The following is a 13,959-nucleotide window of genomic DNA, read 5'->3' on the forward strand; positions in this document are numbered from 1 at the left end:
CCGCATAGAGGGCACGTCCAAGTACTTCAAATGTTGTCTGTCGCAGTCAGCGACGCACATACGCTTGCAACCATGGAACCATACCCAGTGCCCCAGCTGATATGAAACCCATTCATAATCGCCATGCCAATCGTGACAAGAAGGGCTGCAACCATGAAGTAGTCGTCGAGTCCAACATTGCGGATGCGAAAGATGCGACAGTAAAGCCTGCGTAGGTGTTAGCAAACGGTGTCTCACTACCCAAGGATGTCGCCAATGCTGCAGGTACTCGCCTCAGAGCTACGGCAATTGTTGATAGCAGGACTAGAACTCCAGTCGTAATTAGGAACATCGGCTGCCTAGATTCATGATCTGCACTAAGATTCGGCCCGATCATACCTGGGTAACTAACGGCCTACATACAGTAGGGCAGGAATGGCCGTTGGAATGCAAGGCAGATGGCATGTACCTGGGTATATTCGAGAGCTAGAATGTGCTCCGTCGAACGCATAGACGGAATTCTTCACTATACATATGTATGTCAAAGTCCGATGCAAGCATCACTAAATGGCTTGTGGCCGACCAGAAACGGTGATGCTCCAGTACTGTTGCGTCAGGGCGGCCCTCCACCAAAACTGATGATTTAGCCACCGGGGAAACAGTTAGAAGAACTCGATTCATGTCCGTGTGTCGGAGTTCAGGCGCGCAACGCTGAAAGAAGAGAGAGCGGCGTCCTTGCATCCTTCGCGTGGTCGGAAGATCACGCTGCGTGATGTCCGTCCTGACACGGATCAAGAAACAGTACCGAAAAATCCTGGCAACACGCTGCGGCTGCGCAATCTCACCATCCCTGTAAGCGCATCTACGCCCGACACTCCGTAACGATCTACCACACACAACCTTTTTGACTACGGAGGTGGCAAGCCAGGTTCGAATGAGCCTCCGGATGTCTCCCGGGCTTTGCGGGCCACTCGCCTCATACGCCGGGGTCCTCCAGACGGGCAAGGCCAGTAACAGGACTCCAGCGCAGGCTACAAGTACCCGTAGATGGCATGCATCGCATGGAATTGTCCTGCTGTATGTAAACCCAGGTAGTTAGCCAAGGCAAATATGTCAGCAACAATATACATGTACCCCAGCAACGGGCTACGAGATTACGCCTGGTAAAGCCAAGGCTGCGCATTGTAAGATCAAAGTTAGCAGAACGGTTCAGATATTGCGCCTGCGCGTCTTCCAGGTAAAGAGTACACCGATGTTATGGGTTCCTAGGTTCAGTCTCGCCTGCATCAGGTATGGATCATCGGCAGTTGTCCCTGCCATACTCAACAATGTCTCCCATGCAACCGCGGGAGAAAGGTCCAAAAAGACTTTAGGCGATCTGGTTGCGCAATTCCAGATCGGCTGTCGGCAGCCAGATCGCGGAGCTTTTGTATAAGATAGATGGGTGTTGTTAATCATCAACCTTCATCAGCTATTCAGGTGCCTACTTCGCTGTAGGTGTACGAGAGAGCTCTTCGGTACCTAGGCACTGCAGATCCTGCAGAACGTTTCTGTTCTCGAAGGCATCGCACGTGTGACAGTCCCTCCCGTCATTTACGTTTCAGCATTGGATCTTCGGCTCGATCGTCATGCGTCTTCTCGAACTCCTCCCTGTCGGGTTAAGCTTGTCACAATGGTCTGCAGCTGCAGCGTTACCTGCAACTACTGATTTGGGTTCATGCAAAAACCCACCCAAGAGGGTGGAATGGTAAGATCATCAAGAGCTGTACGATGCCGATGGCATTACTGATGCTTCAGTTATAGGAGACAATTGTCAGAACCACAGAAGAAATCCTACATCGATGCCGTTCTGTGTTTGTCACATACAAAGGCCAAATCCGGCATTGAAGGAGCTGTAAACCGATTCGATGATCATCAAGCTGTTCACATGCTCCAGAAGCCTCAGATCCATTGGGTTGTACGTCAAACCCCTTTGGCCCAGCTTCGATCTTGCGCGCTTATACTTTCAGGGTCACTTCCTTCTATGGCACCGGTACTTCACGGCAACCTACGAAAAGGCATTGAGGGATGAATGCGGATATGCTGGAGGCCAACCGTAGGTTGCTAGCCATTCCAAATATGCCCTCATGACATAAAAGGCTTTCAATCTAACCAATGCGCAGATACTGGGATTGGTCTATAGATGCCGAACCGCATAACGAATCATCCACCCGTCCGTTTGATTCAGAGATCTTCAATCCAGACACAGGTTTTGGTGGCAACGGCTCGCCCGTCGCAGCTACTCCTGCCCAAAATCCCTTGAACATTACAGGCAACACCGGTGGAGGATGTGTAATGAACGGGCCATTCGCGCCTCCCCACTTCACAGTGAACGTGCCCACTCCACACTGCTTGAAACGAGACTTTGTTCCGTGGATTGTCAATCGAATGGCAGACAAACGACTGGTCGAAGAGGTCCTGGCACAACCGGATTATACGAGTATTGCAAGGACAGTTGAGAAGCAGCGAAGCTTTGATCCTCCCAACATTCATGCCAGTGGCCATTTTGGTATCGGTGGCATCCTGGGTACCATGGGAAACGCGGCGGAGAGCCCTGGTGGTGAGTACCTGGTTCTCATTCTTTCTGACAACACCCATCTGCCACATAGACATATCACTAGGAAAGATGCTGACATATGGCAGACCCACTCTTCTACCTCCATCATGGCAACATTGACCGCATCTTTTGGGAATGGCAACAAGAAGATCTCGAGACGCGTCTCAATCAAGTCGGTGGGCCCATTACGCCTTTTGATTACAGCGGCAAGAACGTTACATTGGACTTTACCATCAACATTGGCTTGTTAGCAGGGAATGCCACGCTCAAGGACCTGTTGAATACAGAAGGAGGGACGCTCTGCTACACGTATTAGATAGGCTCAATCCAGTTCTTCCGCACAGGTTGCTTCGCTTTCCAGTAGTGTTGAACTGATGCACTCGCCTTGCAGGACGCTGTGATCCCTGTCATGCATGCATTTGGGTCTGGAGGAAGGGCTTCCCGGTCCAGTCACGTCGCAGGACCAGCTGGGCATGGCAGCATCGATGATTCAGGTGGGCTTTGCATTTCCTTGGGCGACATATCTGACTGAACACACATTCGATGATCCAGAATTGGCTATGATTGAATCGAAGGACAACCGACGAAGCAACAAGTTCGCATGTCCGTATGCTGTCCTCGGTGCGGGCACCCACTGACAGTAGGCAGACTAGCTCAGTAGTGTTTCCGACTTGTAAACTGGCATGTTGTCTTCTGCTGAGCATCCGTCGCTGTGCTGTCGTCTTGTGTGTAGGGAGATGTTGTTTTCGCCCGACGGCTTGGGCCACTACCGGCTCCAGAGGCGTGGCATGGCAGTTTCAGTCCCCCTACTCTATACCACCGCACAGGGCTTTGAACTCTGCAAGCGAACCAGTTGCCTGCCATCCAAATTCAAGCATCTCTGAAACGTGGCCTGACTCCTCAAAGCTGTCTCACAGCGTGTCCTTCTCGCGAGCCTCCTTTTCGGCAACCTTCTTCGCCCTCTCCGTCCTCTCTTCCCTCAACGTGGTAAACACCCAGAACCACGCCGAAACCTCCATGAAGCCCCATGTGAATATGAAGCTGTTGTTCAGACTAGCGCCAGCGTGCATTCTGAAGTCCATGCCCCTTGGTGCGAACATGCCACCTTCTTTGAAGACATAGCAGTATGAGGTGAGGCCGAAGAGGAAGAGGAGACGCATGGGTGCTTGGAGACCCCAGAAGTGGTCGAAAATGTCTTCGTGTAGGGAGAGGGCCGTCAGGTCGGAGAAGCCGATGAAGGCGAAGAGAATGGCTACGAAGGCTGTTGCGGCCGAGGGCTTGTTGAAGTCGCGGGGTGTTGGCTGGGGTGTGTTAGTGACTTCAGACACAACTTGAGTAAGCAGCAGAAGTATTGCAGTACGTACGAGCTGCATTGACTCTCCTAGCAGGAGAATGACGCTTTGGTTCGATATCAGGGCGGGATTCCGCAGCAGGACGACTGCAAGTGTGAGGTGAAACAGTGCGATACTGCGTATCATGGTGTTTGCTGATATTATCGCCATACTTGTGGACTATGGGCTGCGAGGGAGAAAATGGCAGATGTAAGGTTGAGGTGTTCGTGGCTGTAATGTTTCTGAGGTTCGCGTCGCGTGGTGTTTCGGACCAAACTCCTAAAATCCGTCCGCGCCCTCCTGCCAAGACCGATCTACCTGGATGATAACAGCTCAACCTGGCACCATGTTTCTTTTCACCTGCATCTCCTATCTTGAAATTGAAAATGGAGAAGGCGGGCGACCTCCCTACCAGCGAAAAGCTTGCGCCAATCCAGCGCCGGTCCTTGAGACGGCGCCTGTGCAAGTTTGATGACGTTATCTTCCTCGTAGTCCTCTTCCTTATCGCGTCGACCATATGGCTCACAGAGATCCGAACGTTGTTTCCAGGCCACAAGCACACATGTGGAAAGCCATTGACAGTTGAAGAGAGAGCGGTCAAGATACTGCAAGAGAACCCACTCATTGGTCAGCCGTACGGACGTGAAATGCAGGTCCACATGCTGACTACCCAAGAGATGGCCATAACGATCTCATGATCTTCATCCGGAGCAAATACAACAACCGTATTTACAATGAATCCGGCAGCGATTTCGCAGACAAGTTCGAGAATGGCGGACTAGCGCAGCATGTCGATACTCCTCGCCTCGAAAAGGGACGTCAAGGTGGTGCCTTCTGGAGTGCCTTCTGGCTCTGTCCATTGGGCGACGAGACGAACTTTGCTGACGAAAGATATCATAATAGTAAGACAATCTAACTCGACAGAGCATTGGATCAATACTAATGTATGCAGTCGTGAAAGCAACTCTCGGCCAGCTAGATCTGTTCAACCGCCTAGGGCAACAGTACCCAAAATACTTCACTCCATCCCGGAACAGTGCGGAAGCCATCAAGACATTTAAAAACGGTGGTTTCATTGCTCCAGCAGCTATCGAAGGGTTGCACCAAATCGGCAACTCGGTCTCTACTCTGCGACTTTACTACCAGCTTGGAGTCAGATACGCGACTCTGACATGGAACTGCCACAACAAGTATGCCGATGCAGCAATCGAGACGGGATCCGACTGGAGCGCGCGTATTGCAAAACCGTACTGGAAAGGTCTCAGCCCCGCAGGTCGCGACCTCGTCAAGGAAATGAACCGCCTAGGAATGTTGGTAGATCTAGCGCACGTGAGTCAAGACACCATGCGCGACGTACTCGTCGGCCGAGGTGACGGAAAATGGAACGGCAGTATCGCGCCACCAATCTTCAGCCACAGCTCCGCATACGCAATCTGCCCGCATCCGCGAAACGTTCCCGACGATATACTTCAGCTCGTCAAGCAGCGCAATTCTGTCGTCATGGTCAACTTTAATCCAGACTTTGTATCCTGCAAGGCTCCGAAAACGCCAAACTCCCTCCCAGATTTCGTCCCAGAGAACAACACCCTAGCGCACGTCGTACGTCATATCAGACACATTGGAGAGCTGATTGGGTATGATCACGTTGGTATTGGCACGGATTACGACGGTATTGAGACCACTCCTGAGGGGTTGGAGGACGTATCTAAGTTCCCTGACCTTATCGCCGAATTGCTGAGACAGGGCATAAGCGATGAGGATGCTGCAAAGATCGCAGGACGGAACCTTCTTCGTGTCTGGGAGGAGGCTGACAAGGTGTCGAAGGAACTGCAAAAGACGATGCTGCCCCTGGAGGATGAGCTGCATGAACAGTGGGCTTAATATGTACACGTCTGCCTAACTACGATCATCGCCTCATCGCAGCGCGCTACTGCGAGACGCCATGCAGCAGGAGTACCTATTAGTGTAGTGAGGTGGTTTTGTCACGCCATAACAAAGTACAAGAGCCTTCTTTGAACTAGAAGGCTTTATGTTGTCAGCAGACTTCTGCATGCAACTGTTTCCAACTGTTGCGCGTGACTTTGCATCTTCAGCATACCAGTCCCGTGTTTGAACAACCACTGCGGCGTAAGCGAACATCATGCGCTCCTACCCAACTGTTCAGCCTGACGATACTCCGCAAATGGGGACGAAAAGCGACACCATATGGGTTCCATACAGACGTTTCGAATTCCACGAGTTTTGGATCTACCTAGATATGCATAGACTGTAGACGGACTCACCTTCTTCCGGTTTTCTTCCCGTGGTGTTGTGGATACAAGAGCTACTTCTGGTCACAGGAACCCACAACACAAGGCTGAAGGATTTACAGCACAACATCGATTGTCTAAGCCTATCCTGGTGTGAGGCCCGACGTGGCTTGCAGCAGCGGGCGGTGCTGATGAGAAATCGACATATTCATCACCAAGTTTCTCAGCCTGCCCAGGCGATGAAGACTCTATAGATGCGTCTTACGTCTCGGGCCTCCGCTGGCACTGTGTCGCATCCATCATCAACTGTTCTACTTCGATCTTTACTTTCTCGATGGCTGTATCGCATGACAACCTGGTGCACCGAGACGTAGATGTGTTCGAATTAGCGAACTTCCCAGAGGAGTCACGGGAATTGCTTGTACCACAAGACATCCAACAGCCGTCTCATGATATTGGCGGGATTGTGCTGTAAGTCCATGTACTGCCAACACACTTATTGAGTGATGAAATTGACTGCTTCCTTAGCCGTTTTGGCTCGATATCACTGCTCAAGAACTGGCTTCCGCAAGTTGATCCACCGGAACCCCACTCCCGCAGCTGGATGAGACATCTATCAACTCGTGGTAAAGCGCTCCTTGGAATCTTCCTGCTTTCGTTTGCAGTGCTACTCATCAATCTGGGCGTGACAGTCTATGCGATGAGCAAGCGCAATGTAGACCAGCAGAATTTCGTCGACATACTCCAGCCCAACGGAAACTATGATTGCGACAGTATACGACAGTACAACAGATGGATGCATTTTGCCATCAATGCACTTTCCACGGCTCTTCTAGGCGCGAGCAATTATTGCGCTCAACTCCTTGTGGCTCCTACTCGCAAGGAGGTCGACAACGCGCACAGCAAGAAAACATGGCTGGATATAGGTATTCAAAGTTTCAGAAATCTGCGGAAGGTCAACCCAAAACGGCGCACACTATGGGTACTGTTAATGCTTAGTTCTGGTCTTTTGCACCTATTGTAAGTTGTAACGATGTGTGTTTTCATGCTTTAATCACCCCAACTGATCTGGCGGCAGTTGGAACTCCGCCGTGTTCGCAGCAACACCCTTTAGTACCTACAACGTCGGTCTAGTGACCGCAGACTTTCTCGATGACCAGACAGAGTGGAACACGTCACTATCGCTGCTGGAGGACATCCGTCGTGCTGCATCCCAGCTAGACGTGATCAGCAAGACTGACTGCATCTCGCGCTACGTCGGCAAGACCTCAGGGCTTGCCAGCGTGCTCGTCGTGAGCGCCAACATCACGATGTCGGACGAGCTGTCAGACGATGTAGATCATCCTCGCTCATCGTTGTTGACCAATTTCACCACAATTGAGGGGCCCGGCAGTGACTGGGGACTAAACAGTGACTGGATGTGCTCAGCATGGGCGCTCCCTGGACTCAGGTCAAGCTTTGCTTGCACCGAGATATTCCTCATGCCCTACAACAAGACCTGGACACTTGGAAACAATTCGGGGTTCAAGGTCAACCACTGCCTGGCCCTGGACAATGGTAAAGCAATGGATAATGCATGCGCACTGCGTTTCAGCCCGGTGATCTTAATCATCGTCACGGCGCTGAATCTTTTCAAATGTTTCTGCATCGGAAGTACAGTCTATCTCCACTGGCACGACAGCTACACCCCTCACACTTCCCGAGGGATGAGGCACAAAGGCAGTAGCTACCAGAACATTTCGGAGCAAAAGCGAAATCTACGTCATCTTGTCACTCTTGGCGATGCCATTGCAAGCTTCTTAGACGAAGAAGACATGCATACGAAACACATGGATCTGTTTGCAAAGAGAGATTTTGTAAAGGGCTGGCCTCTTCCGCATCGAAATAGAGAGCGCACGCACCCTCGACCTACCTATTGGTGTCGCGCTGCAAGCACTCTACGATGGTGTACTACATTATTTCTGTAAGTCTAGCAGCGGTACACAACAGCACTGGCTGATTCCAGTTAGATGTATATCTCTCCTCGCGCTCGTAGGAATCTTGCTTGGTCTAACCATCAAGGCCCAGCGCGCTCTAGGCGTCCAAGTCGATCTAGCCTCGCTCTGGAGCTACGGTGTGGGCGACGCACGACAATGGGCTGTAACCCTGACTGGATTTATGCGCCGACTGAACCAGACATCTGGATTCTTCTTTGGCGTACTCTACGCCAACATATTCCAAGTCGTCGTCAGCGCTCTGTACCTTCTGTATAACAACCTGTTGACTGTTATGGTCGCCGCCTCCGAATGGAACGACTTCATCTCTGAGCGCAAGGCACTGCGACTCTCAGTCCCAAGGGGCATGCAACGATCGCACTACTTTCTGTCGCTACCTTACCGATACTCAGTTCCGTTGATGGTGTGCTCCGGTCTCTTACACTGGCTCATCTCGCAAAGCATCTTCGTGATCCAAACAGTGGCGTACACCCCGAACTTTGACCGAAATAGAAACATGGACGCATCCTCAGTCGGATATTCGAGTATCGGTATCATGCTAGCAATGGCCGTCGGCTTTGTACTAGTATTCTTGCTGCTCATTGTTGGGTTTGCATTCAAATACGACGTGAAGCGGGTCAAGCGTGATGGCTTTGTGCCGCCACACCCTATGCCGCTGGTGAGCACATGCAGTGCAGCGATTAGCGCAAACTGTCACAGACACGAGAAAGATAAGGACTGTGCACGCCTACCGGTTATATGGGGTTTCGTCCAAGACGAAGGAGCAGACAGCGGACGGTATACCTTCACCACTGCGAAGGAGGTTGGACCTGGAGCTCTCGACAGCCGGTTCTGAGACCAAATCGTTTTGGCTACGATCAGAAACTCTCTTTGCACAAATTCAGCATATATTATTCATCGTAAAATTGAGTATGTACTTTAGGAGCAACCCTGCTTGCCAAGTATATGATTTGCATATCTGAGGTGAAGGTATCCGCAGCTGCTCCAATAAGCAGCCTCGTTTTGTGCACAAATCGAAATAAAGTCGTGAACTAATAGCATTGGAACTGGATACGACACGAAAACACCCGTAGTATGAAAATTGAATCAACACTGTAAGCACGTGTTTGCACGATGAGGCGGCTGGTGAGTGGCTAAGCTCCACTTCATATCACACCACTTCTCAGCAGCCCAGACCTTGGCAACGAGACACAACATGCGACTTCCAAGACTCACAGAGGGAAAGAATATTTAAACTCAAATGATGGTGTGAGCATCCCCTTACTATCCTTCCTGGAATTTACTCAGATCCCGCACTCTTTACATCTAATCTCTTATACAACACATATTCCTCTACAAGCCTATCATCTCAGCTACTCACACAATCAGAAGTCGCATACACTACAACAACGCAATGACATCCCCCAAACTAAAAACCACAATCGCCATCCTCGGCTGCGGCGACGTCGGTTCCACTCTAGCCTACACCCTCATCCTGCAACCAATCTGCTCAGAGGTAATCCTCGTAGACCCCAAAACCACGCTCCTGGAAGCCCAAGTCCGCGATCTAAACGACGCCACCTACCGCGGCGGCACCTCTGTCCGCGTGCGCGCCGGAACGCACGCCGACGCCGGCCGAGCAGACATCGTCGTCATAACCGCCGGCGCAAAGCAGAAGCCAGGAGAATCACGCTTATCCCTCTTATCCCGTAACCTGCACATTCTAGAGAGCATATTCAGTGCCATGGCGCCGATTAGTCCGCACACGATCTTGCTGCTTGTGGCGAATCCAGTGGATATCCTGACGTATTTTGCGAGGCGGTTGTCGGGTTTGCCCGAGAGTCAGGTGTTGGGGACGGGGACGAGTTTGGATTCTGCGAGGTTGAGGGGCGTGCTGAGTGAGAGGGCGGGGGTGGCGCCGAGTAGTATTGATGCTTATGTGTTGGGGGAGCATGGGGACAGTCAGTTTGTGAGTACAGTTTCCCTGGTCCCTTTGCGGGGAGAGGAGAGGGTGACGAGACAGGAGAGATAGACATGCTGATATAAGATAAAGATTGCGTGGTCCAGCGCTACTATTGGCACAACACCGCTTTCTCTTGCTCTTCCGCCAGACACGATGTCTCAGGAGTTCAAGGACCAGATATCGGCTCATACTCGTGGAGCAGCTGGCGCGATCATCGCGGCGAAGGGTTGCACAAGCTACGGTATCGGAAATATCGCGGCTGGTATCTGCAAGTATATATTATTCGACTCACGATCCGTTCGGCCCTTGTCCTTCTACCAGCCTGAGCTGGGCTGCTGCTTGTCAATGCCAGCAGTAGTTGGTCGAAAGGGTATCATCAAAGCCATGCCAGTTCAGCTTGACGAGGTGGAGAAGGCGCAGTTGGAGGCCTGTGCCAAAGGACTGAGGGGTGTGATTGAGGGAGCTGAGAAGGAGTTGAGCGCTGATCGTGAGCTGGAGAAGGCACTAGCAAGCGACAAGGGTGTCTGAGGCTACACGCTTCCATGGAAAAGGTACTGCTTGATACACGCCGGATGTGTATTCCTTCTTAAGTAGTTACTCAAAAAGTATTTTCACAGATACAATACACTATTGCCCGATGTCTCGTAGTCCACATACAAGCATGTTAGCCTTCATCCCTCTCTACTCCACCGCCAACTTGATCTTCACAATCAATCCGTAGACGCTTCCAACCTCATAAGACGCACGAATCGCCTCCTTCCTGCTGTCCATGTCGATATATGCCGTTCTAGTCCTCTTGACCGGCTCGCGTTCGGGAAGGATGGTGATGTTGCGACTAGCAATATCTAGTTAGCGCATGCATTCACTGACATGTATAGTGTATGACTTACATGTCCCATCTGTACTCGATAAAGAGTATACGGATGGCTTCCTCGTCTACGCTAGCAGCGAGATTGGTGACGATCAAACGGTTTGGTAGAATTTTCTTCTCCTCGATCGCGTGATACTTCTCTTCCTCTTCCAGGACGTACTTGATGGTGGCGTCGAGCTTCTCGTTCTCCCTCTTCACCATGTCTTCCATCTCTTTCTTGGCCTCAGACTCATTCATATCTGGACGTTGTATGCCTTTCGGCTCGAGTAACGCAGTTGTGTCTTGTGGAGAGGCTAGTGTCTTGTCGACAACAGATACGGCCTGGGCGGTTCTGCGAGAGCTGTCGGGGGTCATGTTGGAGGGTGGAGAGAACATAGCGTTCATCTTCGCGCGGAGAGTCTCGAGATTATCGTCTTCATCATTGGAACAGTTTGTGTCAGGGATTTGCTTCTCTTCACCTGATTCGGCAGGCATGGCTTCCTTGTTCTCCATGATATCGTCTTCGCCAATGTCGACGCCTAGACGCTCGGCTAAAGCTGACAAGTCGTCTTCCTTGTTCAAACTGAGGTCTGCGCCCATGGCTTTCGGACTGTTGTCGCGTATAACAACAATATCCTTTGACGCGGACAGATCTCGCTTCATATCTGCCAGCATTCGTGATAGATCGTAGTCACCATCAAGCTTCTCCTTATTACCAATGTCTGAACGCTGTCGCAGCGACGAATCGAGCTCCGCGAGCATCATCTTGGGATTCTCGGCACGGTCCGATAAGTAGCCGCCGCGCAGGTGAACCTGTGTCTGTTGCATGTCTATTTGTTGGTTAGTCGGGCTGAGTTGAGCGATTAGTTGATGCCTAAATGCTTACCTGATGATCCTTCAACAGAAGCAGCCGCCATTGGCTCGTCACTCGCAGTGTTCTCGTCACTTTTGTAAGCTTGTTCAAGCTCGGGACGATCGTCACAAGAATCGCTGCCCTGTGATAGCTCAGGCTCGGGGGTGACAGGAAGCTCTGGTGCAGCTTTTGGTGTTGATGGGATGGGTACTGGCCTCGAACGCCTCTGCTGTAGCTCTTGTAGTTCAGCGTTGCGACGCTGACTTGCTTTGACGAGCACGTCCGTAATGCTGGCGAATTGGCGGTTGAGCAGACCGTTTGTTGAGGCCGCAGCAGCTCGATCTCGGTGTTCCATCCTGGTCCTGGTCCCGGTCTGTTTGCGTCCGCGAGCGGAAGCTGCCTGTTGCCGCGACATGATTGGTAATGCTTTCCCCTGACGTAACGTAGATGAAGAATTCATGAAGTTCAATGGCCGCAACTACCTCTTGCTTGCTCGGCGTAAGTCCTCCCGTGAGCGGTGAGAAGGTGCGACCGTGTGCGTATCTGTCAATCGGTGAAGTGAATAGCACTAGCCATCGGTCAACATATCCCCAATCAAGCTGAAATGTCGCGGTATGTCGAAACAAGAGGTGCCAGTCGTTGTGAAGGATGTAGATGAGGTTGGCAGGGGAGAAAGAGAGGTCAGGCAGGTGAGAGTTGTTATTGTTGTTAAGTTGTGCCAAACAGGAAAGCGCTACCAAACCGAATATACACCGCTGACGCTTTTTGAGGTGAGTTCAGATGGTAGGATTGAATGGATCGTGGAGACAGGCAGGATTCGTATGTATCAAGGGAATAGCGGTTGATACTAAGCACATAGAGGAACCTGAAAGATGTTAAGTCATGAACAAGTGCATCTCACGAAGAGTGTTATGTACCCAATTGTTCCTACACAACTCGTTTCGCATACCACGAACCGTTCCCAACTCTTGATAACTACACATGACAGAAGAGAAGAAAAGCTGAGAGCCTACTTGACCCAAATTGAGTTCCTTGAGATGCGAAAGCGCTACCCCAAAGCCCACTCATGAGCAGCGAGTTTGTTTTCTACTGCTTCTTCTTCCCAGCGCCCTTGGCCTCTGCAGCCTTGCGTTCAAACTCCTCGATCTCCTTCTCCTCAGCCCTCTTGGCGTACCACTGCCCGGCCTGCAGTACCAGCACACCCACGAGCACCAGCGCCAGGATTGTATTACTAGCCGCAAAAACCCTCAACGTGTCCTCTCTCGAGATGTAATCTCCCATATCTTCGTCCGTGATCTCACCCGGCGCCGCCTTGTTCACGTCACCGTAGATACCCGCTGTCACGACCCTGAACCCCTTGACGATGTTGGTCAGGTAGACGGTGATACCAGCCATGTAGAGTACAAGCGATGCGCCATCGAAGAGCATGTTGGCTTGGTTGGGCTTGAAGAGCTTGATGAGGAAGCCGAGGAGGCCGGTGCCGATGGCTAGGTTGAGGATGCGCGATACGATGGGAGGCGAGGCATAGAGGAACTTGATGTGCGATTCAAGGATGTCGAAGTAGGCTGATCGGTCAGCGGGCATGGTCCATAGCACATTGTAGTCGTATGGGAGTTGCGCAAACATGATACCGAGGAAGAAACATGTTGCTGCGGGTTCGTCAGCAGGTGCAATGGGGGCGCAATCAAGTGTTGTGGATGTGGGTGGAGGCAGCATGGAGGGGTGCACTTACGTCCTACCACCATGAATTGCGCAAAGTTGTTTGCTGCGCCTGGAGCCATCGTGAAGAATTCTGGGGAGCGCGAACTCGTCTGGGGTTTGCGGTTGATCGAGAAATCACAGTGAGAGGAGAGGAGAGCCGGCGCAAGCTTATCTGGCTGGTTTCTGCCGCGTCGCGAGATTCGCAGTTGGAGGTAACCTCTTTAAGAAGGTAAGACCGTGGACGAGACTCGAAGCGAATTCTCACCACATAAGTAATCAGAGGAACTGCGAGTGGCTGTGAGAGATCGCACAGTGAAACAGGGCTGGGAAACGTGAGTTTTCCCACTTTTCGGAAGCGACCCCGCGAGGGTTCACCACCCCCCATGATGCTTGCCTGCAGACGGCTGCCTTGGCATGTGACAGCCACCCACGACCTCACGCGACACTCGGCGGGCGGCCGTGGA

The 13,959-nt window shown here is 51.6% G+C and overlaps 7 protein-coding genes across 7 annotated transcripts; 4 read left to right on the plus strand and 3 right to left on the minus strand.

The window, feature by feature from the left end:
* Positions 1-1,804: 1,804 nt before the first annotated feature.
* J4E83_007378 (uncharacterized protein) lies at positions 1,805-2,891 on the plus strand (the record flags this gene model as incomplete). Its single annotated transcript, XM_049334282.1, has 4 exons — positions 1,805-1,936; positions 1,989-2,074; positions 2,142-2,578; positions 2,662-2,891. Coding segments are annotated over 4 exons (885 nt in total), but the record flags the coding sequence as incomplete, so codon positions are not given.
* A 595-nt stretch (positions 2,892-3,486) lies between these two features.
* J4E83_007379 (uncharacterized protein) lies at positions 3,487-4,077 on the minus strand (the record flags this gene model as incomplete). Its single annotated transcript, XM_049334283.1, has 2 exons — positions 3,487-3,876; positions 3,940-4,077. The coding sequence occupies 2 exons, from the start codon at positions 4,075-4,077 to the stop codon at positions 3,487-3,489; spliced, it is 528 nt and encodes a 175-aa protein (XP_049186625.1).
* A 215-nt stretch (positions 4,078-4,292) lies between these two features.
* On the plus strand, positions 4,293-5,787 carry J4E83_007380 (uncharacterized protein; the record flags this gene model as incomplete). The annotated part of the gene is made up of 3 exons (XM_049334284.1): positions 4,293-4,533; positions 4,584-4,808; positions 4,859-5,787. 3 exons carry the CDS (start codon positions 4,293-4,295, stop codon positions 5,785-5,787), a joined length of 1,395 nt encoding a protein of 464 aa, XP_049186626.1.
* A 2,310-nt stretch (positions 5,788-8,097) lies between these two features.
* J4E83_007381 (uncharacterized protein) lies at positions 8,098-8,984 on the plus strand (the record flags this gene model as incomplete). Its single annotated transcript, XM_049334285.1, has 2 exons — positions 8,098-8,102; positions 8,165-8,984. The coding sequence occupies 2 exons, from the start codon at positions 8,098-8,100 to the stop codon at positions 8,982-8,984; spliced, it is 825 nt and encodes a 274-aa protein (XP_049186627.1).
* Positions 8,985-9,542: 558 nt separating this feature from the next.
* On the plus strand, positions 9,543-10,619 carry J4E83_007382 (uncharacterized protein; the record flags this gene model as incomplete). Its single annotated transcript, XM_049334286.1, has 2 exons — positions 9,543-10,101; positions 10,240-10,619. The coding sequence occupies 2 exons, from the start codon at positions 9,543-9,545 to the stop codon at positions 10,617-10,619; spliced, it is 939 nt and encodes a 312-aa protein (XP_049186628.1).
* A 153-nt stretch (positions 10,620-10,772) lies between these two features.
* Positions 10,773-12,209, minus strand: J4E83_007383 (uncharacterized protein; the record flags this gene model as incomplete). Its single annotated transcript, XM_049334287.1, has 3 exons — positions 10,773-10,926; positions 10,982-11,771; positions 11,828-12,209. The coding sequence occupies 3 exons, from the start codon at positions 12,207-12,209 to the stop codon at positions 10,773-10,775; spliced, it is 1,326 nt and encodes a 441-aa protein (XP_049186629.1).
* A 671-nt stretch (positions 12,210-12,880) lies between these two features.
* On the minus strand, positions 12,881-13,575 carry J4E83_007384 (uncharacterized protein; the record flags this gene model as incomplete). The annotated part of the gene is made up of 2 exons (XM_049334288.1): positions 12,881-13,443; positions 13,527-13,575. 2 exons carry the CDS (start codon positions 13,573-13,575, stop codon positions 12,881-12,883), a joined length of 612 nt encoding a protein of 203 aa, XP_049186630.1.
* Positions 13,576-13,959: the final 384 nt, after the last annotated feature.

The sequence above is a fragment of the Alternaria metachromatica genome (genome assembly GCF_023757995.1).
Source record: "Alternaria metachromatica strain BMP 0045 chromosome Unknown scaffold_18, whole genome shotgun sequence".
NCBI classification, from domain to species: Eukaryota; Fungi; Ascomycota; class Dothideomycetes; order Pleosporales; family Pleosporaceae; genus Alternaria; species Alternaria metachromatica.